The sequence below is a fragment of the Dictyostelium discoideum genome (assembly GCF_000004695.1).
Source record: "Dictyostelium discoideum AX4 chromosome 3 chromosome, whole genome shotgun sequence".
NCBI lineage: Eukaryota > Evosea > Eumycetozoa > Dictyosteliales > Dictyosteliaceae > Dictyostelium > Dictyostelium discoideum.
Window position 1 is genome coordinate 4,729,791 of NC_007089.4, and position 25,000 is coordinate 4,754,790.

A 25,000-nucleotide genomic window follows, 5' to 3' on the forward strand; every position below is an offset into this window, starting at 1 on the left:
AGAATTGAAATATATTATAATATTAAAATTAAATTAGAAAAAGAAGTTAAACAACAACATGATAATAATCCATTTAATAAAGGTCACCCAATATTATTAATTAATAATGATAATAAAAATGAAATACTATTTTGGAAAGTTTTTAGAAATAAATTAATTTTTAAAAATATATTTTCAAATTTCAAATATTCAAATTTATTTAATTATTCAAGATTATTCTCAGTTTATAATATTTATAATGATTTTAATAATTGTATTGAAATCATTAGAGATAAAGTAAAATCAAATAGTTATTTAGCATTTGGTCATTGTTTAGATAATTTCAGTGGTTTGTCAACTATTTTAAAAAATATTAAAAAAGATACTCAAGAAAATCAATTATTTCATAACCGATTATTAAATAATTATTGTAATAAATTAATTCATGCTGGTAATTTTTTTAAAATTATTATTGAGTCATTTAATTTGTTAGCATTAAAATCATTTTTTAATAATAAAACTTTAAAAATTAAAAAAGTTAAAATTAATTTTGAAATTAATAAAATTTCAGAATTAAAATTTTTAGAATATTTATTTAATAATCATAAAGAATATATTGAAATTCAAAAAATAATTATCACTATTTTAAAACCAAATATATTTGAAAAATTTAAATTGGGTGAATTAATAAAATTGGTTATGATATTATATGATGATGAAATTTACACAAAAATTGAAAAACTAGATAATTTAAAAAATAAATTAATATATAATAAAATTAAAGAATTTCAATTTTCAGATAAAGAATTAAATGAAAATTTATTAACACTTTTAAAACCAGTCACTAAATCAGACAGATTTTACATAAAATTAAATGATAATTATAATAATAAATTAAACATAATTTTTAAATATATTAATATATTTTACAAATTAGTTGGAGGATCAACTATAAAACCATTTGAATATTATTTCACTCACATGGGTGAAAAAGAATTAATTGAAAACAAACCAAATGAAATCAATCAAAGGCAAACTAAAATGGTGATAAATTCAAATATTAAAAGAATTCTTTTAAAAAATAATAATGATACACATGAAACTATCAATAGTATTAAATCAATTGATATGTTGGATTCCCTTTTTAATAATTATCAAGATCAATTTTTTAAAGATAGAAATGAAAATTGGAAATATGTTAATAGTATTACAATTTTAAAACATTATGAAAAATTAATGCTATCATTAGGTAGAAAATTTTCATTTAATAATTCTAATGTTATTGAGATTGGGTCAAAAGGAATTCAATCAAAATTATATTTAATAGCAATTAATAATCCATCATTATATCAAGTAATTGGTGAAAAAAAAAAAAAAAAGGATTATGTTTTAAATTTAAATTTTATTGCCTTTCCAGGCAAATTAACTTTTATATCATTAATAGAATCGAATTATTTTAAAAATATTAAAATTTCAGAATCCTTAGAATTTACTAAATATATTACTATATCAAGATGGATTTCAGATAATTGTATTTCAATTTTTTCTGATAATAATAAACCTGAAATTTATATTCAATTACCAAATTTAAAAAAAATTAATATTGTTAGTGGAATAAGTAGTGGTAGTGGTATAAGTAGTGGTAGTGGTGGTAATGATGGGAAAATTAAAATTATTTTAGATCAACTTCAATTAGTTCAAATTTTATATAATTCAAATCGTATTGATGATATTTTTAAAATTAAAAATTTAGATAGTAATATAATTACTAGTTTTATTAAAAATATAAGTCCACATATTTCATTAGATTTCGTTAATAGATTAATTATTAGAGGATATTTTAATAATTATCAAAAAAAAAATAATTTTTTAAATCAAATAGTTTTAAATAATAATCTTCCAATTATTAAATTTTTATATTTAAATCATAGTAGTTGTTTCTTTTATTATAATTTAAAAGATTTACTTTTATTAGCAATTAGTAATGATAATTATCAAATAGCTGAACTTTTTTTTGTATTTTGTAACTTTACAAGAAAAGAATTGAAATCAGTAATAAAAACAAAATTTTCATTAATAGAACTAATCCATGGAAATAAATTAAAATTAGGAATAGAAATAATAAAAAAATAAAAAATAAAATAAGAATTAAATTATAAAAAAAAAAAAAAAAAAAAAAAAAAAAAAAAAAAAAAAAAATTAAAGGAATAATTTTTTTTTATTTAGAAATAAAAAAAACTTCAAAAATTAGTGAAAAATAATAATAAATGTTTTTATCTATTTTTTTATTTAATATAGTTATAAAACCTCATTATTTGGGAAATTTTTTTTTTTTTTTTTTTTTTGATCAACCTAATGCCTAAAATAAATAATAATGAATAAAAGAACAAGAGATGGTAACCAAGAATTTGGTGATAAAAAATTAAAAGAAAATAATTATAATGACAAAGATAATAATATTAAAAATAATGAATTTAAATCATTTAAATCAGAATAAAGAAGAGTTAACAATTGAAGAATTACAAACAATTGAATTAGATAATGGATTACCATTAAATGGTGATGAAAATGAATTGTGATAATAGAATTTAACAATATTATAATATTAAAATTAAATTAGAAAAAGAATTTAAAAAACAACAAGATAATAACCCATTTAATAAAAGTCAACCAATATTATTAGTAATTAATAATGATAATAAAAATGAAATACTATTTTGGAAAGTTTTTAGAAATAAATCAATTTTTAAAAAGGTATTTTCAAATTTCAAATATTCAAATATATTTAATTATTCAAGATTATTCTCAGTTTATCATATTATTAAAGATTTTAGTAATGGTAGCTAGCTACTCCCCTCGAAGAGGGGATGGTTAGCGGTGCGACAGGGGGGAGGAGACAGGGGGAACTGAAATCATTAGAGATAAAGTAAAATCAAATAGTTATTTATCTTTTATAAGATTATTAATATTACGAGCATTAAAAAAAAAAATTAGAACAAACAACATTTAATTTTGTATTTAAACCATAAAAATTCCTGCCTATTTAAAAAAAAAAAAAAAAAAAAAACAAATTAAAAGAGAATATATTTTAAAAAAAATAAAAAATAAACTTTATTTTATTACTATTAAATTAAATATTATTGTTATTCTTAATCAAATATATTTTAACAAAAAAAAAAAAAAATAACCCCATCCAAATTAATAATAGACATTTTTTTATAGATCTATGATATTTGAAATTTGATTTAGAAAATTTTGAACATCTTTAAAAATAATATTTAGTTAAAAAAAATTAAATTTGAAAATAAAAAAAAAAAAGCCTTTTCGAATATTTAAATTATCCTTTTGGCAATTAAACCCATTTATTTTTTTTTTTTTTAATTTTTTTTTATTTTATTTTATTTTTTTATTTTTTTTCTTTTTTTTTTTTTGGTAAGACCACTTTTTAATTTTTTTTTTATTTTTTTTATTTTTTTATTTTCAATAAATTGGTTAGAAAAATGAATAAAAGAACAAGAGATAAGAATGACCTAGATTTAAATGAAGAAGAGGGAATTAATAATAAAAAATTAAAAGAAGATAATGATAGTAGTAGTAATATTGTTAAAAGTTATGAAAATGAATTTGAATCGTTTAAATTAAAGAAAATAGGAGGGGAATTATCAATAAAAAAGTTACAAACAATTTTAAAAGATATTGGATTACCACATAGTGGTAGAAAAGTTGATTTAATTAATAGAATAGAACAATATTATAATATTAAAATCAAATTAGAAAAAGAAGTTGAACAACAACAAAATAATAATCCATTTAATAAAAGCCAACCAATATTATTAATTAAAAATGATTATGAAATACCATTTTGGAAAGTTTTTAGAAATAAATCAATATTTAAAAATATATTTTCAAATTTCAAATATTCAAATATATTTAATTATTCAAGATTATATTCAGTTAATAATATTTTTAATGATTTTAATAATTGTATTGAAATCATTAGAGATAAAGTAAAATCAAATAGTTATTTAGCATTTAAACAAATTAAAGATTTAGATGAATATAGTATAAAAACCAATGAAACAACAGACGAAGATGGATTAATAAAGATTTTAGATAGCTTTAAAGAAGAAACTCAAGAAAATCGATTATTTTATACTCGATTTATAAATAACTATTGTAATAAATCAATTCACCCTTTAATTTTACTTGGTAGAATCGTTAAAGCTTCAAATTTATTAGCATTAAAATCATTTCTCAATACAGAAATATATGTTAAAAGTAAAATTCAAATTAAAATTGAAATTAACAAATTTTCAGATTTACAAATCTTAGAGTTTTTAATTAATAAATACTATAGAAATAATGATGATAATAATAAAAAAGAAAAAGAAAGTGAAAAAGAAAGTGAAAAAGAAAGTGAAAAAGAAAAAGAAAAAGAAAAAGAAAGTGAAAAAGAAAAAGAAAGTGAAAAAGAAAAAGAAAGTGAAAAAGAAAGTGAAAAAGATAGTGAAAAAGATAGTGAAAAAGAAAAAGAAAAAGAAAAAGAAAAAGAAAAAGAAAAAGAAAAAGAAAAAGAAAAAGAAAAAGAAAAAGAAGAAAAAGAAGAACTTATTCAAAAAGATTTAAATGAAAATGAAATTGATAATCTTAAAAAATTAAAAGAAGGTAGTGAAGGTAATGATAATGATAAAAAAAAAGATGAACAAGATGAAAATTTAGTTTTTATTGAATCAATTCGTATAAATGATTTCAATATATTTAAAGAACTTAAATTAGGTGAATTAATTCATTTAGCTAAAACAATATATCAAAATGAAAAAATTGTTAAATTATTAGAATTACCAACCTATCATAAAGTTTCAATAGATTTTCCAGAATACATCTTTTTTTCATTAGGTGAAGAATTTAAAAATGATTATATTATAGAGAGAATTAGAGAATCCAAACTTGATTTTTCAAATAAAATTAAAGAGGGTTTATCTTTTTTTAATGAAATTAAAGAATTTCAATTTACAGATAAAGAATTAAATGAAAATTTATTTATGCTTTTAAAACCATTAACAAATTGGGATAGACATTTTTCAAAATTAAATGATAAATATAATAATAATAATAATAATAATAATAATAATAATATCAATAATAATAGTAATGAACAAGGTTGTGAATTATCATTAGTAAAATATAATATTTTAGAATTATATAATAATAAATTAAGAAAGAATTATCAAAGATTAGAAGAATATTTTAGATTTCAAAGATATGAATTTGCTCAAAAAGATTTTAAAGAAATTTCAAGTATTCATAAGGAACAAATTGAAATTGAAAAAGAAATTGAAAGTTTATTTCAAAAAGAAAATGAATTTATTGAAAAACAAAATGAAAAAGATAGACTTCTTGAATCGGATGAAATTTGTAAAAAGAAAAAGATAGTATTAGGTTACATATTTTTACTATTCAATTTATCAATGCCAAGAAGGAAACCAATTGAATATTATCTATCTTTTAAAGATGAAAAAAAGGTCATTGCATATGGCACTCAAATGAAAGATGAATTTTTAAATTATGGTATACCAAATAATGAGATACTAAGTAGAATTTCAGAGATTGGGTATGGGTCAAATACAAGAGACCGATTTAAAATGATAATGAATTCAAAGTTTTTAATTGAAAAGCCATTTAAAGAACATTTTATTAATCCATTGAATTCACCTTTAATCATTGCCAATGTTAAATCAAAGGATATGTTGGATTTATTATTTAAAAATTTTAATCAACAATTCTTTAAAGATAATAATAGAAATTGGAAATATTGTAATAGTATAGAGATTATAGAATATTATGAAAAGTTAATGCAATCATTGGGTAGAAAATTCTTATTCTCTTTTGATTTTGCTAACCGTTGTACAATAGAATGCAAAGGAATTGATATTTATCCAAAACTATTATCAAGAGCAATCAGTAATCCAACACTTTATAATCATAGTTCAAATCTTGCTCCAAAAGAAAGATTATTAAAAATCAATGATAGAACCATTGTAAAACAAAGAGCATTCCTATCGTTATTAGAATTAAATTATTTTAAAACTATTACATTTGACCGATCTTTTACTTTTAACAAATATTCTTATAAAATTTCAAGATGGATTTCTGATAATTGTATTTCAAATATATCAAAACTCAATTTTAATGATAATGGTTATACAAAAATTAAAATTCAATTACCAAATAAAAAAAGAAAAAATAATAATAATAATAATAATAATAATAATAATAATAATAAGAATAATAATAAGAATGGAAAAGAAGAAGAAATAGAAGAAGAAAGTACCACTTATGATGGTTATGGTTATAATTCTGATAATTCTTATGATTCTGACGATTATGATGATTATGATAATTATGATAATTATGATGATTATGGTGATTCTGATGATTCTGATGATTATCTTAATTTTGCTCATGATGATGATTCTAATTATGAAAATGACAATGAAGATGAAGATCATCCTCAAGATTATAGCAATATGGCAATTACAACAGCAGCAACAGTAACTGCAACAGCGACAACAACAACAGCACCAACAACAACAACAGCAACAACAGCAACAACAACAGCACCAACAGCAACAACAACGACAACTGATAATGGTAAAAGTGATAATGGTAAAGAAGATGATGATGATGGAATAATTATGATTATTTTAAATCAATCACAATTAATTGATATTTTATATAATTCTAATCGTTTAGATGATATATTTAAATTCAAACGTGATTATAAATTTTCAAATAGAAATTTTTTTAGAAAGGTTGGACCACATATTCCATTATCATTGGTTGAAATTTTATTAAAAAATTCAAATTTTATCAAAATTGGTATTGATATTCAAGAATTTTTAAATTATTTAGTTTTAATTGGTAACCTTCCAATTATTAAATATTTAAATTTAAATTTTAGTCATTTCTTCACAAAAAACCAAAGAACAAAGGATTTAAAGAGTTTACTTTCAACTGCCATTCGTTATGATTACCCTCAAATCGCTGAAATTCTTTTTGTTTATATAAAATTAACAAGATATGAATTCAGAAAAGAAGTTCAAACTGATTTCTCATTAGTAGATTCACTCTACTATAATAATTTGTGGTAATGAATAGAATAATAAAAAAAAAAAAAAAAAAAAAAAAAAAAAAAAAAATAAATAGAAATAAAATAAAATAAAAAGAAAAAGAAAAAAAATAAAATGTTTGTTAAAAAAGATATTTTATTTTTATTTTTTTATACAAAAATAATTGAAATTAATGACAATGATAATATCATTAATTTGCAAATTTGTTGAAATTTTTGAGATGCAAGAGAAGTTGTGGTTGAATGTGAAGTTTATGATGTTGATGATGTTGAGGATGTTGAAGAAGTGGTATAATCACCAGTTGAATAACCTGAAGAGGAATAATCACCAGTTAATGTAGAATCGGAACCACAAAATGTATTATCATTATTTTTAGCATAACAATGGTCACAATATACAACAAATGATGTATTAAAATTAAAATTCTCTTTTTCAAAGTCATCTCTGAATTATCACAAACAATTCCATTTTCAATGTTTTCAAAATTAATATTATTAATATAAACTGTTGAATAATAAGCTTGAATAAATGCTGCACCATTATTTGCTTTTGGTTGTTTATAGGCAGTACCAATACTTGAATTGGTAATAGTGAGATTTGCAATAAACACATAAATGGCACCACCACCTAACAAAGCATTATAATTTATAAAAATTGAATTTTCAATCAATATTGGTAATTATAAAGCACCGATAGCACCACCATTGGATTTAGCACTATTTCCAATAAAAATACAACCGATTACATTGCTTGAAGTTGAAATTTGATCTTGACTTGAGTATGAAACGAATAAAACACCATTGACATTAGTATTATTAAAGAATTGACAGTTTTCAATATTAAATGAGTATTGTTTTGGAAGTGAGCTGTCAAATTTTAACACAGATGAAGAGTTTAAACCAATGTTTTCGGTGAATGAAGAATTTGTTAAATAAACTGTTGAATCTGTTGAAAAGACAATATCTCTTAAATTGGAATTTCCAATAAATGAACTGTTATTAATAGAAACATAACCTTGACTGGATAATATAATCTCTTCAATATTTGAAACGTTTGAAACTTGAGTATTTTCAAATACAATAGATGTTTTTACAAAGTTGATTAATGGAGTTTCAAATCTTACAGAAGCGTTTAAAATTGATGAATTTGAAATTATAATATTTGTGGTTATTGATGTTGATGTTGATGATGGCGGTGATAAATAAACACCAGCTTCAATCATTGAACTAGAGGCTGAGCTGAATTATCAAATGTACTTTGATCAAATGTAAAGTATGAATTTGAGTAACCATCGACACTTAGTATTGATTGATTGAATAAATTAAAATATATTCCAGTAATTGTTACAGAGGATTGGATAATAAGATCTTGACTACTTTAACTACCTTCACTTGGTGTGGCAATTGAAAATAATGGAGAACCTTGACCAACAAAAGATACACCACCATTAGAGCTATTTAATGGAGAGATAACTATATCAAATTCATATAAATTTACAGAGTTTTCCACGGCTGGATATATCCCATCTACCAATTTTAAATTTAATTTTTGGTACATTGAAGCAATGGTTAAAGTTGGATTTTGAACTGTTGCAATTGTTTTAAAATACTCTATAGCATCATTAATTATTTTTTTTAAAAAAAAAATAAAAAAAAACTAAATTATCGTTTTTAAAACTCGCTCCAATGCCATTTTATTTTAATTTTATTGCATTTTATTTTTTTATTATATTTTTAAAATAATTTTATATTTTCCGTGCTTACGTTATTTCCATTTTAAAATAAGTTTTACTAAGGAAAAAAAAAAAAAAAAAAACTCAATAGTGACACCAGTCACAAAAAAAAAAAAAAAATCTTTAAATAAATGATATTGAAAATGAATTATATAATAGAATTGAAAGATATTATAATATTAAAATTAAATTAGAACTAAATTCTCTGTAGATATACCAGATTTCGATCATAATTCATTTGTTTATGTTTTCGAAGGTGAAGGTAAATTCGGTCTAGAAGGATATGAAAAAGTTGTAGCTGATCAACATATTGGTGTTTTAGCGAATAAAGATAGAGTTACAATTAATGATAATGAAATTACACCAAATAAATTAGATGCAATCGCAGGTGAAAATGGTGTTAGATTCTTATTTTTATCAGCAAAACCATTACGTGAACCAATTGTCCAACATGGTCCATTCGTTATGAATACACAAAAAGAAATTCAACAGGCTTTTTTGATTACCAAATGGGTAGATTTTAATTAATCACCTTTTTTATAAAAAAAAAAAATAATAATAAAGATAAAAAAAAAAAAATTGTACTATAATTAATGTAAAGTGGTTATTTAATTTAACCCCCAATTAAACATTTATACTGTTGAATTAGAAAATTATAAAATAAAAAATAATAAAATAAAATAAATAATAAAATCTTTTAAATTCAATGAAATTAAAACATAAAAAGAAATAATATGATTGTTATATTATTATAAATATATATATGGTTATTAAAAAAAAAGTTTTATATTTTTATTTTAGTATTGTTTTTTATGTTTAAAAAAAAAATGTTTAGTGAATCTTTTTTTGATCGATCGAGAAAAAAAAATTAATTAAAATGGTAAGTTACCAAGAACTCTTGGTAAATGGACTGATGATTTCAATTTTAATTGTTTAGAATTTGGTTGATTTAAACAAATACTTGGTAATTGGAAGTATGCTGAGTCAGCAGATGGGTTGTAATAGTAATAGTTTGTTAATGTATATCCACTTGGCGTATTGTTGATATTTTCAGTTGAGCAAGAGATTAATGAACAATCTGATTTATCTACAAGGAGACCGACATTTGAAGAGTTACCTAAATCACCTGGATTTACTGAAAACATATCACATTGAACAGTACCTAATTCGAAATCACCAACATACTTTAATCCTTCAAGTGATGGAGTAGAGTATGATAATGGTTGTTGGAAACAATAATCAGTACCATTTACATTAACACTAACGTATTGTGTACTATTACTACCGAAACCCCAGAGATTACCTTTTGTTTTTGTATTACCATTATCGAATAAAAAGTCAACATACAATTGTTGACCAACCAAATCGATATTCATAAAACCAGATTCAAGGAAAGATGATTGTTGAATACCACTTGGAGTTGGATAATTTCCATTAAAACTTAACATAACATATGAACTTGAATAACCTGTTGGGAGTTGGCCACTTGAAGTAAAACATTGTTGTTGACCTACTTGATTTTCAATTTTTGAGTAATCAATTTTATTTGTACCCATACTAAATGATTTACAACAATTTAATGCAACTGTCATTACTAAAATTAAAGATAATAATAATTTCATTCTTTAATTTTTTTATTTATATATTTTATTTAATTTTTAAAAATTTTTATTTGTTTTATTTATTTATTTTAAATTATTTGTTTAATAAAAAAAAAAAAAAAAAAATTATTTATACCAATTTTTTTTTATGGGTATCCGATAACATTTTAAAAAATAAATTCGAAAATATTAACCAATAAATTATCCTGGAAAATGATATATTTTATTGCCTGGTCATGATGTCAAGAGGACTTGCAAAAATTGATTTATTTGAATTATCTCATTTATTTACACAATATCGGATCAAAGTTTTTTCGAATATTTAAATAAAAACCGTAATAGAATTATTTTTTATCAAAGGAATATTTTTATGGTAAATAAAAAAAATTAAAAAGGAATGTCAGAGAACCTATCTCAGAAAAATGATTTTTTTTATGGATATTTTATAAAAAAAAAAAAATATCTCAAAATATTTTTTAAAAAAAAAAACCCAGGCAGTGATATCATAATCTTAACAAAAGATAGTTAGCCTGGTACTAAATTTATTGAAAAATAAATAAATAAAAAAAATAGAATTTTAAATGTTTATAATTATTTATTTGTAGTTGGAGAAAAAAAAAAAAAAAATAAATTAATTTAAATCATCAAAAATGTTTGTCACTCTAAAAAAATAAATAAATAAGTAAAATATAAAAAAAAAATAAAAAAAAATTAAAAAAATAAAGTTAAAACACCTTCAGTTAATTAATTAATTTTAATAATAATAATTAAAAAAAAAAAAGACGAAAAGGACAAAAAAAAAAAAAAAAAAAAAAAATGAAAATATTTGGGTAAAAAAAAAAAAACCCAAAAATAAATTGGAATTCTGGAATATTTTTTTTTTATTTTTTATTTTATATTATTTTTATTTTTTTTTATAATTAGAATACCAGAACGTACAGGGAATTCATGAATAAGAAAATGATTTTTTATAAAGACTCATTTTTATTTTTTTTATTCATTTTAAAAAAAAAATAAAAAAAAACAAAACAAATATAAAACAAATATAAAACTAATAAAAATAACTAATATTAAATAAAATGTCAAGTGTTTCTAGAAAAGTTTCAAATGTTGCAAAAGGTTATAAAACTAAAGATGGCGCAGGTGTATCACTTTTAAGTGTTATTGGTGGACCTATCCTATCAAAATCAGTTGATCCATTCTTAATGTTAGATGCATTTAAATCAGAGAATCCAAATGATTATATTGCAGGTTTCCCATCACATCCACATAGAGGTCAACAAACTTTAACCTATATGATAGATGGTATAATGGAGCACAAAGATAACAAAGGGAATAAAGGATTACTAAAACCTGGTATGGTTCAAATTATGAATGCTGCAAGAGGGTATGTTTTTAATTATAATTGTTAAAAAAAAAAAAATAAAAAAAAAATAAAAATAAATAAATAAATAAAATAAAATAAATACTAATAATTTAAAATAATAATATATAGTATTATTCACTCAGAAATGATATAAAAAGAATCAAAACAACAACATGATAATAACCCATTTAATAAAAGCCAACCAATAATATTATTAATTAATAATGAAAATGAAAATGAAATTCAGTTTTGGAAAGTTTTTAGAAATAAAATTATATTTAAAAATATATTTTCAAATTTCAAATATTCAAATCTATTTAATTATTCAAGATTATATTCAGTGTATGATATTATTAATGATTTTAATAATGGTATTGAAATCTTTAGAGATAAAGTGAAATCAAATAGTTTTTTAACTTTTAATATTGGTACTTGGCCTAATTTTATTGGTTTATCAACTATTTTAGAAAACATTAAAGATGAAAATGAAGAAAATCAATTTTTTTATATTCAATTAATAAATAATTATTGCAATAAATCAATTCATTTTATGGTTTTTTTCAAATCTATTAATGAATCATCAAATTTATTAGCATTGAATCATTTCTTAATAAAAAATTAATTAAACAAAACATTCAACTTTATATTAAAATTAAAAGATTTTCAGATTTTCAATTTTTTGAATTTTTAGTAAATAATCTTAGTGGTTTAATTACTATTGAATCAATTATTATTGAAAATTTCAATATATTTAAAGAATTAAAATTAGGTCAATTAATTAATATCACTAAAACATTTTATCGTGATGAAAATTTAGTTAAATTAAAAATAAATATAAAAGTTCAAAATTAATATTGGAAGTTATTAACTATGGTTATCCTGAAATTTCTGAAATTCTTTTAGTTTATATAAAATTTACAAGTAGTGAATTTAACCAACGAACAGGAAGTCTAAATTCATTATTGAAACCACTAGCTATGGATTAAAAAAAAAAAAATAAAAAAAAATAAAAATAAAAAAATAAATAAATTAGTTTTTTTACTATTTTAATAACAAAATATCAAACCTGGCAAAATAAAAATAGAAAAAAAAAAGAAAAAAAAAAAGATTTTTATTTAAATAAAAAAGAGTATTAAACTAAAATCTGTTTTAATAAGAAAAAATAAAAATATCCAGATTTTTTTTTCTTTTTTTTTTTCAATTTTTTTTTTTTTTTCAATTTTTTTTTTTTTTTTTTTTTATTATTTTATACAAACATAACATTTTAAAAATAAAAAAAAAAAATGAAAAAAAGAACTAGAAATAATAATCAAGAATTTTATGATGGTAGAATTGAAAATATTAAAAAACCAAAAGAAGACCACATAATTAATAATGATAGTGATACTTTAATAGATGATGAAAATAATAATATTAAAAATTATGAAAATGAATTTAAATTATTTAAATTAATGAATAAAGAAAAGTTAGTAATTAAAAAATTACAAACGATTGCAAAAGATAATGGATTACCATTCAGTGGTAATGAGAATGAATTGTATAATAGAATTGAACAATATTATAATATTAAAATTAATTCAGAAAAAGAAGTTAAGCAACAACAAGATAATAATCCATTTAATAAAAGTCAACCAATATTATTAATTAAAAATGAGAATGAAATTGCATTTTGGAAAGTTTTTAGAAATAAATCGTTATTTAAAATGGTGTTCTCAAATTTCAAATTTTCAAATACATTTAATTATTCAAGATTATATTCAGTTAATAATATATTTAAGAGTTTTAGCAATGGTATTGAAATAATTAGAGATAAAGTAAAATCAAATAGTTATTTATCATTTATAGCTATAAATGATAAGGACAATATTCAAAAATTCAATTTTAATGGTTTATCAATTATTTTTGAAAATATTAAAGATGAAAATGAAGAAAATCAGTTATTCTATAACCAATTTATAACAAACTATTGTAATAGGACAGTTCACTTTTGGAGTTTATTCGACCACGTTATTGAATCATCAAATTTATTAGCATTGAAATCGTTGCATGGAAATGGAATGATTAAAGAAAAGGTAAAAGTTGATTTTGAAATTAATAGTTATTCAAATTTAAAAATATTAAATTACCTAACAAAGAATTTAAGTAAACTATTTATTATTGAAACTATTCAAGTCAATGATTTTAATATATTTAAAGAATTTAAATTAGGTGAATTAATTGATTTCACTAGAGCATTACTTGATGATAAAAAATATTACAAATTATTAAAACCATTTAATAATAATAAATCATTTTCAAGAGCTACAAAAGATATTGATGATGAATTATCTTTATTTTTAGAAAATATTACAAAAAATAAATTAATTTTAAATGAAATTAAAAAATTTAAATTTACAGATAAAGAATTAAATGAAAATTTATTTAAAGTTTTAAAACCATTAACAAATTGGGATAGACATTTTTCAAAGTTAAATCATAATTATAGTAGTGACATTGATAACAATAGTAGTATTAATAATGAAATTGAAAATGAAAAACAAAGATTATCAATAATAAAATTAAAAAATTTAGAATTATTTCAAAAAATAGTAAATAATAATGATATTTTAAGTAAAAAATTAAAATTGGTTAGTTATGAAGTACATGAAAGTATTTTTAGTAATATTATGACAATTCAAAATGATCAAATTAAAATTGGAAAAGAAATGGAAGGTAATTTTATTGAACAGAATCAATTAATTCAAAAAATACAAGAAAAACAATTAAAAAAACAAAAAGAAAAAGAAAATAATACTCTTCAAGAATGTAAAGATGATGATTTAAATAAAAGAAATACAATTTTCAAATATATTACTATATTTTATGATTTAAATTTAATTAAAAAGAAACCAATTGAATATAGTTTAGCCTTTTTAAATGAATTTGTAGCTACAAATGAAGAATATTGTTGTTGGGATGATCAATTATTTGAATATGGTATGCCAAAAAATGAAATTTTAGTCAATGGTGTATTATCATCAAATATTAATAATTCAAAGAAAATTGAAATTGTAATGAATTCTAAATTTTTAATGGAAAATCAATTTAGAAATTTTATTTCAACAAATTGTACTCGATCATTAATTAAAAATGTTAAATCCATTGATATGTTAGATTTCCTTTTTAAAAACTTTCAAAATCAAATATTTGCTGAAAATAATAATAATTGGCAATATTGTAATAGTGTTGAAATTTTACAACATTATGAAAAATTAATGGAATCATTAGGTAGAAAATTCTCATATTCAGTTAATAACCCAGAAATTCAATTCCCATTATTATTAATGGCAATTAATAATCCATTTTTATATGATGATGATGATGATGATATTCAAAAAAAAAAAAGTTTAATACTTAAAAAAAATATAAGTTTTAATGATTTTTTATTATTAATAGAATCAAATCGTTTTAAGAAACTTGAAATGCGTAAGTCACTCACAGAATTTAATAATGACTCTATTTTAATTTCAAGATGGATTTCAGATAATTGTATAACCGGTCTTTCTTCTCTAATTGACCATGGTCGTGGTTTTAATACGTATAGTATTAAAATAGAAATTGATGTTCAATTACCAAACTATAAAGGAAATGATGGTGATGGTGGTGATAGTAATGGAAAGGTTAAACTATTATTATACCAAAATCAATTAATTCAAATATTATATAATTCAAATCGTTTAGATGATATTTTTAAAATTAATAGTTTATCTGGTAAAGAGATTATTAATTTTATTAATTTCATTGGACCACATATTTCATTACCATTCGTTGAAAAGTTATTACAATATTTAATTGATGTGAATTTAAATTTTGAAATTTATACTTTTTTAAGTGCATTGATTTCAAATGGTAATCTTTTAATAATTAAATATTTAAATTTAAATCATAGTCATTTTTTTTCAAAAATTACAAAAGAGACCGAAGGATTTTTAGAACCAAGAGAATTAAAAAATTTACTTTCATCTTCTGTTCTTTTTGATCATGTTCAAATAGCTGAAATACTTTTTGTTTATACAAATTTAACAAAAGGTGAATTTGAAAGGTCAACTAAACCTTCATATTCAATGATAGAATTTCTTTATTCTAATAATTTTAAATTATCTAAATAAATAAATAAATAAATAAATAAATAAAAAAAAATAAAAAAAAAAAAAGAGAGATTAAATTCCAAATATAAAGTCACAAAGTCATTTTACTTTATAAAGATGCACTGGTCAAAAATCCAAAACTCATTTTTTTAAATAATCAACACCTATTTTTTTACATTTCTTATTAATTGTTTAAAAAAAAAAAAAAAAATTAAATTCAAAAAAAAAAAAAAAAAAAAAAAAAAAAAAAAAAAAAAAAAAAAAAAAAAAAAACTTCAAAAGAGGTCCCCAAAATTTTTTAGATATTTTCAAGGGAACCCTAAATTTGTAATCGTGAAAAATAATATTTAAAAGCTCAAGATATTTTCATTCCAAGCTTGGTTTTTTTAATTTTTTTTTTTTTTTAATTTTTTAAAAAAAGTTTTTTTTTTTTTTAATTTTTTTTTTTTTCTTAATTTTTTTTTTCAACATCAACTAAAAAACATGAAATTAAAAAACATTTTTTTGTTATTATTTATTTATATATTAGTATCTATTAGTTCACAACAACCGCAGCAGCAGCAGCAACAACAAAATTTTATAGAATTATTTAAACCAGTTCAATTGATATACCCAGATTCAAACCACGATAGATTAATAATTAATGAAAGTTCAATTAATCTTTTAAATTCAGTATTGAGTGAAGATAGATTATCAGTACTTGGAGTGGTTGGTACATTTCATTCTGGTAAATCATTCTTATTAAATCAACTATTAGGTACAACTGATAGTTTTACAGTTGGGCCAACAGTTCATCCACAAACAATTGGTATTTGGATGTGGGCATGTAGAATTAAAGATGATAATGGTAAACAACATAATCTATTATTATTAGATACTGAAGGTTTTTATTCAAGTAATGTATCTGAAACTTATGATGCTAAAATATTTGCAATTACAACTTTATTATCTTCTCATTTAATTTATAATTCTGTTAAAATTATTGATCAATCAGCTTTAGAATATTTAGAGTAAGTTTAATTTATTTAAAAAAATATATATATATATATATATATATATATATATATATATATATATATATATATATATATATATATAAATATATTAAAATTTTTATTTTATTATTTTAGATTATTATCAAGAAGAACACAATTATTTGCATTAAAATCACAAATTAAATCAAATGAAATGAATCAAGAAATTTTAGGATTAAATAATATATTAAATTTCCCATCATTAACATGGGTAGTTCAAGATTTCTTTCAAGATATAGGAGATGAAACACCAACTCAATGGTTAAATAATTTATTGAAAGCACATAGTAGAGATAAAGGTGTTGATAGTAGTTTAATTTCAATCACTGATATTTTCCCTTCAATTGAATGTCATACATTATTTTTACCAAGTGGTGATAGAAATATATTAAGACATTTAAATAAAGCAAAATCAAATGATTTAAATCCAATTTATATTAAAGAATTAAATGAATTAAAATCCACATTATTTAAAAATGATAATGATAATGGTGGTGGTGGTGGTAAATCAAAATTAACAGGACCATCAATTAGTACATTATTAAGATTATTAATTGAAGTTGCAAATGGTAATAAGTTTCCAACGGTACCATCAATTTGGAGTGGATTTATTAAACAACAACAACAATCAGCATTAGAGGATAGTATTATAGCTTATAAGGATAAAATGTCAAGTATAACCAATGAGGATTCATTTTCAAAGCCACCATTATGTTTAAAAGAATTTGAAAAACTTGAATCACAATCAAATAATTATGCAACCAATCTTTATAAACAATTATTATTTGGATTGGAAGAGGCATATAAACCAGGTCAACAAAAATTGGAAAGATTATTATCAGATAACCACCAATACTTTTTAAAAGAGAATTATTTTAAAATTCAAAATTATTGTCAAAGAATTTATAATGAAATGATTGAATCATTTGAAAATCAATTAGAGTCAATTAAAATACCAATATCTTCAAAACATTTCAATCATCAAACTTCAATTTTAAAAAATGAAATTATAAATCAATATAAAGAAATCACAAAACAATATAACTTAAATCGAAACCAAAATCAAAATAACTATTTTGAAATATTTTTAAATTCATTAGAAAAAGATATTGAAAGGTTAATAAATGGTAAACAGTTACAAAATAGGAACGAGATTGAAATATTATTAACAAAATCAATTGATATGATATCAGAAAGATATAAATCATATATGAATCAACTCGATTTACCAATTACATTGGAACAATTAAAGAATGAGGATAAAAAGCATTATAATCAACTTTTAAATTCCAAATTTAAACAAATTACAGAGGTCGCTCATGAAGAATCTTATTATCAACCATTCAAGTCAATGGCAGAGAAGCAATTACATCAACTATTTCAATACTTTCAAGAGATTAATGAACAAAAGATATTAGAGAAATCAAAATTTGAATCTGATCAATCAATACTTGATTTCAAGAAAAGTGTATCACAAATCATTTTACCAATCGAAGAGGAATCATTGGTTAAATCAATGAATGAATTTAAAATTCGTTCAATAAATTCTTACAAAAATAGATTGGAACCATTTAGAAATTCAAATTCTTATTCAACTCAATTAAATAAATTAGAATCTTCATTGGAAAAACAAATTGAATTGAAATTAAATGAAAATGTAACTCAAATGAAATGGATAGTAATGGAATCTTTAGATACTGTTAGAGTGATGATGATCTCTCGAACACCTATATTTTGGTTTCAACATTCCTATGAGAATGAAGCATATCGTGAAGCTGAAAAAAGAATTATTGATAAAATTAAATCAAAACCACTTCGTGATAAAGTTATTAAACAATTTATAAATAATGATTTAAAACAACAATTAAATAGTTTATTTAAATTATCAACAATTTTATTAACTTTAGGTATAATTTTAATATTTTCAATTTTAATTTCATTTTCAACTATTAAAAAATAAAATAAAATATTATATAATAAATTATTATTATTATTATTACTTTTTTTTTTTTTGTTTATTTTTTATTTATTTATTTTTTTATTTTTTTTTATTTTTTATTTTAATTTATTGTTCAGTTGATGGTGATTGTGGAAAAAAAGAAGTTGTATTAAAATGAATTGGGAATGTATCTAAAGTTTTTAAATTTACTAAAATGATTGTATTTGTTTCAGAGAAATTTGGAATGAAAATTAAACGAACGATTTCATCATTTGGACCTTTTAAAAGTTTAGTTTCAAAATGATCTTGATTACCAACAAAGTAAATATCAGGACATTGTTCAATTACGAATGGATCATTATCTAAAGCTGCACAAGTTAGAGTATCTGGAGCAGTCGGTGCTAAATGTCTCCAAATTAAAGTTGACTCTGTTAATGACATTTTATTTTCATATGTCATATAACGTGAAGCATTTTCAATATTTTGACCACTTGTACCCAACAATAATCTACCACCGATTTGTGATTGATATGGGTTGGTGCAAGTTGTTAAATTTGTATTTTGAATTGAGAATGGGAATAAACAACTATTCAAAGGTAATTGGGGTAATGAAATATTGGTGGGATCATTTGGACCAGGTATGATATCCACTGGAACCGTTTGACAAAGTTCACATAAAAATCCATCTAAATCTTTAATTGGTATTGCTTTTTTTGCTTGTTTTGCCTGTATTTCCGATTTGGAACTATATCTAACAAATGCTTCAATTGGTTCATTCTCTTTATGAATTGAATTACCAACGAACAATACCTTACAAATCTTTCCAAGTAAGTCACTACCATTATCAACTAGATTACCTTGTAGATAATCCATAAGTAATTGAGTTTGAAATATATTATTTGCATCACCAACATTTAAACCTGAAATTAAACAAATGTATGCATCATCTTTCAATGACTCTAAATCTCTTGAATGTGGTTGTGGTGGTATGCCTGGGAAAACTATATCCCTAACTTCAAATTCTGCATCTGGTAAACCTTTCCCTAATATTGCAACATTTAAACCTGTAACTAAACTATCAACCATCTCTTTACTACCAATTAATTTAACTCTACCTGTATTATCTTCAAAAAATAATTTATCTTTTTCACCAATAAATGATTCTCTATTATCTGGTATTGGTAACATTGCTCTCTTTATTTTTTTTTTTTATTATTAATAATTTATAATATTGAATATATTTATTATTTATATATATATATACATACATCTTGAGCATATGCTTTTAAAATATTTGGTTTTAATTCCATTTCTTTATATAAAGTACCAATCATAATACATTCATCACCTGGTTTCATATGTAAAATCTTTTGAGTTGGTATACCTGGATATTTAGATTCAACATTTTCTACTAATATTGGATTTAATTTCTCTAATCTACTCGCATAAATTGAACTATATTGAAGATTACTATGTTGACCTATTACTAATGATGTGGTTGCACCACCACCACCATCACCATTTTTATTGTCATCATTCTTATGAATTGATTTTATGGTTGAATTTGGTTGTTTCTCTAAAAATCTTTCTTTATTATGATGAATGATAACATCTAATCTCTCTGTTGTTTTATAATCTTGATCTAATCCAAAATTTTTATCTTTACCATATGATTTCTTTGTTTGTTTGAATTTAGTTTCAATTTTTTCAATCCTTTTAAATAATTCAATTAATGATTCATTATCATGATTAATTTCTTCAAACATTTTATATTTATATATATTTAAATATTATTTTTTATTTTTATTTTTATTACAATTTATAAGCACAAACATATAAAAAAAAAAAAAATAAAAATAAAAATAAAAAAATAAAAAAATGAGAAAAAAAAAAAAAAAAAAAAAAAAAAATTAAAAAAGGGCGCTCTTTTTTTTTTTTTTTATTCAAAAAATGAAAAAAAAAAAAAAAAAAAAAAATTAATCACTTTTAAAAAGACTCTCCAGTATATAAAATAAATAGAGAAAATGTATTTATATATAATTTTTAAAATCTATATTTCAATTTTTTTTTTTATAAAATAATTTTATTACAATACAATACAAAACAAAATATTTTTTTTTTTTTTTTTTTTTAAATATAAAGTAATCATTTAAAACAATGTTAATAATAATAAATAGTAGGATTTCCAGATTTGGAAAATTAAAAATAATAAAAATAATTTTTTAAGTTTTACCACCACACACTTATAGTTTTTTTTTTTTTTTTTAGTCCAATGTCACCACACCATTCGCTACCTTTGTTTAGTATGCAAAAAAAAATAAAAAATTAAAAATAAAAAATAAAAAATTAAAATGAAAAATATTTGTTGGATGGTCAATTTTATTTTTATTTTTATTTTTATTTTTATTTTTTTTTTCTCCATTTTAAGAATAATTTTTCCCATTTTTCATTTCAAATAATAATATTAATTTATTATTATTAAAATGGTAGGAAATGATAATAAAAAATCAAGAAAAGAATTTAATAATATTGCTTCAATGAATAGTCCAAATTTTAATAATAATAATACTAATGAAGTAATAAAAGAAAATAATAATAATAATAATAATAATAATAATAATAATAATAATAATAATAATAATAATAATAATAATAATAATAATAATAATAATAATAATAATAATAATAATAATAATAATAATAATAATAATAATAATAATAATGTTAATGAAAATTTGGAAAATAATCAAAATATAATTGAAGAATATGATTTAAATATATTAAAATTTTCACAAAGTGAAATTTCAGAATTTGAAATTAAAGAGAATGTAAAAAATATTAATAAATTTATTAAAAAATATAATCGTTCAGCAAAATTATCAAAGGTTGAAAACGAAAGATTAAAAAAAATAAATGAAATTATATATTTAACCCCACCTCCTACCCCACAACCAGCAGTATCTCCTACCAATTCCACTAATTCATTAGAATCTTTAGATTTATTTAATAATAATAATAAAAAAGAAATAAATAATTTTATAATAATAAATAAAGATGATTATAATTTATTATTGTCATTATATAATATAATTTCAACAAGAGTACCAAGAACTCATAAAAAAAAGAAATCATTAAATAGTTATTATTTAGATTCACAAGGTAAAATTAAATTATTTTTTTATGGATATGAATTTATTGAATGGATAATTCATTCTAAAAAAAATAAAATTACAAGAAATAAAGCAATTAGAATAGCACAAGCTTTGGTAATGTTATTTATAATATCAAGAGTGAAATTACTAGATACCGATAGTACTAAAATAATATCACATAAGAAATTATTATTCAAAGATGATAGAACTTGTTATACTCTAATTAATTATAAAAATATTGAAAATTATTATCAATATAATAAATACTTAAATGAAATGTTTCACAAATGTAAAATTAAAGTTAACCATCCTTTTGAATTAGTTCATATAATTTTTTCAATACCATTTTGTTCATCATCATCATCATCATCATCATCATCATCATCATCATCAACTAATAATAATCATAATAATAATAATTTTCATAGTCATGATGATTGTTGTCAAGTGAAGGATGGGAATTGTAATTGTCAAAAATGTAAAGATTTACTTTGTCAAAATAAGAATGAAATTGATATTGAAACTGCAAAAAAAATAATTCAAAATACTTTTTTACCAACAATTCCAATACAATTAAACATCAGTATGGCCAGTGGTGATAGTAGTAGTAGTATTAGTAGTAGTGGTAGTTCACCAAATTTAGAAATTCCAAGAAATAATGGTGATAATGTTGAAAACTTTTTAGATGATGATGATGATGATGATGATGATAGTGATGATAAAATTATAAAATTTATTAATGTTAAAGATTCAGTTAGAACATTTCCAATATATAATAAAGATTATTCGAATCAAATATTTAGAAAAACAATTGATATTTCAAATTTAAAAAATAATGATGATAATAATAATAATAATAATAATAATAATAATAATAATAATAATAATAATAATAATAATAATAATAATAATAATAATAATAATAATAATAATAATAATAATAATAATAAAGTGGTTTTTAAGAAAATGGAGAATGAGACTATTGAAAATTTAGATAAAAATAAAACAATTATAAAGGAACATTTTAGTGATGATGAAGAATTTGATGTATCGATTTACTCTTGGTCAAGGTATGTACCAGTGTTGATATTTCTAGTGGTTTTATCAACTAGTGCATTAGCATTACAACATAGGTATTTATCGGATATATTCAATTATCCAAGTTTAATTTATAAAATCATTGCAGGCATTGCAGCATTTCTATGGATTGTCGCCTTTATATTGGTGATAACCAGTTCATTATTAAATTTACAATATACAATATCAAATTTGAAATGGGGTTTAAATGTGACAATATACGGTAGTGTTGCAATGTCTTTATTGCAAATTGCAGACCTGTCAATAGCATTGAGTAAAACATTTGCCAAAGTTTTATATTGGACTGGTGTTGGTATACATGTGTTCTCAATTTGCATGCTTTACTATCAAGTATATGTAAGAATAAAAAATAAAAGACCGATTTCTTTATCACCAACTTATATTTTCTCGGGGGCTGCCTTAATTGTAATGGCATTCACAGGCGCCCATTTGGGGTATACTGCATTCTCATGGACGGTGTTTGGAATTGGTAGTGTGTCTTGTTTTGTCATTAAAATCATCATTTTGTTTCAATACACTATTCAAGGGTTTAAAGGCAAGTTTCAACCATTCGATCAATTACCATCACAAAATATTTTCATTGGTTCTGAATCACTCTGTTTCACTTCATTCATCGCACTTCATGATGGGTTATCAAAATTTGGTAGATATATCTATTTATCAGTATTTATCAATTACTTCATTGTTGTTATACTTTGGATTGTTATCATCATTCATTCAGATCCAAAAGATCCAATTAAATTCTCACTTGGTTTCTTTGGTTTTGGGTTCCCAATTTTATCAATGGCAACAGCTTCACTCTATTATTACAACTATACAAAATATACTGCTACAAAGATTATGGCATTTTTCTTAATTTCAACTAGTAATTTCACTTTTCTAATCTTATTAGGTCTTACCATTTATTATGGTTTAAATAAAAATTTATTCATAATTTCAAGATATTCAAAATCAACTAATCTATCTCCAAAATTTGTATCTTCTTCAAAGAAGGTTTTCACTTCAAAATCTTTAAAATAATTTATTAATAGACAATCAAAAAAAAAAAAAAAAAAAAAAAAAGAAAAAAAATGATCCAATTGATTTTCTTTTTTTTTTTTCCAGAATTAAAAAAAAAAGGATAAAATAAATAAAATTAATAAAAAAATTTAAAAATTCACCATTCGAAAACAATCACTAATAATTTAATTTTACAAATATTCAAATGGTCAATAGTTGATTGTTTTTCTATTTCATTTTTAATTATAGTTATTCAAAAAAAAAAAATATTATTCTATTGTTGATGGTCTGAGATTATTTTTTTAACACTAACAACAGTGAGAATCGTTTATTATACATGAATACATTTCTTCACTCCTATCTACACTAATCTTTTCTACTCTTCATAAATCTATGAATACTATCTTAATTTTATCAGATTCTGTATATTTGGCAACATGTCTCTGAGATAAATCTTTATGAAAATAACCTTTTTGTGAGAAAATTTTACAAGATTCTTTAACTAACTTGAACACTCTATCATCATTCCAGTCCTCATCTGTTAAGATTTTAAAATATGGAATTATCAATGATCTCTTTTTATTTAAAACAGTAACATGTGTATTAATACCCCATATCTCTTTCCAAAAAAATTTCTCAATTTCTGCGTTGGTTTCATCTTTGAAAAACTTTATAACGAAAACATCTGAATCAAGATTAAAGGCAAGCCAACATTTTCCATCACCTCCTGATCCTAAATCTTCGAGTAAGAGTGGATTTTCTAAATCTGGTGGATTTTCAGTATCGATATCGAGAAGTTGTGAATAATTTGGAATGATTTCTTGTTCAAGTTTTACCCAAAAC

General features: G+C 20.9%; 11 protein-coding genes and 1 pseudogene across 11 annotated transcripts in view; 8 read left to right on the plus strand and 4 right to left on the minus strand.

The window, feature by feature from the left end:
• Positions 1-2,112, plus strand: part of DDB_G0281631 (hypothetical protein) — a gene marked incomplete at both ends in the record, with an annotated part of 2,415 nt that extends 303 nt beyond the window's left edge. Inside the window, one exon of the mRNA XM_635452.1 lies at positions 1-2,112. This exon is cut by the window's left edge and continues 303 nt beyond it. Within this exon, the coding sequence (XP_640544.1) occupies positions 1-2,112 (2,112 nt within the window).
• Positions 2,113-2,420: 308 nt separating this feature from the next.
• On the plus strand, positions 2,421-2,558 carry DDB_G0281801 (hypothetical protein; the record flags this gene model as incomplete). Its single annotated transcript, XM_635453.1, has 1 exon — positions 2,421-2,558. The coding sequence occupies one exon, from the start codon at positions 2,421-2,423 to the stop codon at positions 2,556-2,558; it is 138 nt and encodes a 45-aa protein (XP_640545.1).
• A 921-nt stretch (positions 2,559-3,479) lies between these two features.
• Positions 3,480-7,130, plus strand: DDB_G0281803 (SAP DNA-binding domain-containing protein; the record flags this gene model as incomplete). The annotated part of the gene is made up of 1 exon (XM_635454.1): positions 3,480-7,130. One exon carries the CDS (start codon positions 3,480-3,482, stop codon positions 7,128-7,130), a length of 3,651 nt encoding a protein of 1,216 aa, XP_640546.1.
• A 230-nt stretch (positions 7,131-7,360) lies between these two features.
• DDB_G0281805 (hypothetical protein) lies at positions 7,361-8,331 on the minus strand (the record flags this gene model as incomplete). The annotated part of the gene is made up of 3 exons (XM_635455.1): positions 7,361-7,534; positions 7,570-7,736; positions 7,845-8,331. 3 exons carry the CDS (start codon positions 8,329-8,331, stop codon positions 7,361-7,363), a joined length of 828 nt encoding a protein of 275 aa, XP_640547.1.
• Positions 8,332-9,036: 705 nt separating this feature from the next.
• Positions 9,037-9,362, plus strand: DDB_G0281633 (annotated as a pseudogene; the record flags this gene model as incomplete).
• Positions 9,363-9,713: 351 nt separating this feature from the next.
• On the minus strand, positions 9,714-10,463 carry DDB_G0281635 (hypothetical protein; the record flags this gene model as incomplete). Its single annotated transcript, XM_635457.2, has 1 exon — positions 9,714-10,463. One exon carries the CDS (start codon positions 10,461-10,463, stop codon positions 9,714-9,716), a length of 750 nt encoding a protein of 249 aa, XP_640549.2.
• A 1,058-nt stretch (positions 10,464-11,521) lies between these two features.
• DDB_G0281807 (hypothetical protein) lies at positions 11,522-11,854 on the plus strand (the record flags this gene model as incomplete). Its single annotated transcript, XM_635458.1, has 1 exon — positions 11,522-11,854. The coding sequence occupies one exon, from the start codon at positions 11,522-11,524 to the stop codon at positions 11,852-11,854; it is 333 nt and encodes a 110-aa protein (XP_640550.1).
• Positions 11,855-13,091: 1,237 nt separating this feature from the next.
• DDB_G0281637 (SAP DNA-binding domain-containing protein) lies at positions 13,092-15,956 on the plus strand (the record flags this gene model as incomplete). Its single annotated transcript, XM_635459.1, has 1 exon — positions 13,092-15,956. One exon carries the CDS (start codon positions 13,092-13,094, stop codon positions 15,954-15,956), a length of 2,865 nt encoding a protein of 954 aa, XP_640551.1.
• A 462-nt stretch (positions 15,957-16,418) lies between these two features.
• Positions 16,419-18,929, plus strand: DDB_G0281639 (guanylate-binding protein; the record flags this gene model as incomplete). The annotated part of the gene is made up of 2 exons (XM_635460.1): positions 16,419-16,945; positions 17,066-18,929. 2 exons carry the CDS (start codon positions 16,419-16,421, stop codon positions 18,927-18,929), a joined length of 2,391 nt encoding a protein of 796 aa, XP_640552.1.
• Positions 18,930-19,034: 105 nt separating this feature from the next.
• polD2 (DNA polymerase delta subunit 2) lies at positions 19,035-20,674 on the minus strand (the record flags this gene model as incomplete). The annotated part of the gene is made up of 2 exons (XM_635461.1): positions 19,035-20,102; positions 20,177-20,674. The coding sequence occupies 2 exons, from the start codon at positions 20,672-20,674 to the stop codon at positions 19,035-19,037; spliced, it is 1,566 nt and encodes a 521-aa protein (XP_640553.1).
• Positions 20,675-21,391: 717 nt separating this feature from the next.
• DDB_G0281643 (hypothetical protein) lies at positions 21,392-24,178 on the plus strand (the record flags this gene model as incomplete). The annotated part of the gene is made up of 1 exon (XM_635462.1): positions 21,392-24,178. The coding sequence occupies one exon, from the start codon at positions 21,392-21,394 to the stop codon at positions 24,176-24,178; it is 2,787 nt and encodes a 928-aa protein (XP_640554.1).
• A 362-nt stretch (positions 24,179-24,540) lies between these two features.
• The window catches only part of DDB_G0281645 (hypothetical protein), a gene marked incomplete at both ends in the record, with an annotated part of 1,675 nt that continues 1,215 nt past the window's right edge, over positions 24,541-25,000 (minus strand). Inside the window, one exon of the mRNA XM_635463.1 lies at positions 24,541-25,000. This exon is cut by the window's right edge and continues 847 nt beyond it. Within this exon, the coding sequence (XP_640555.1) occupies positions 24,541-25,000 (460 nt within the window).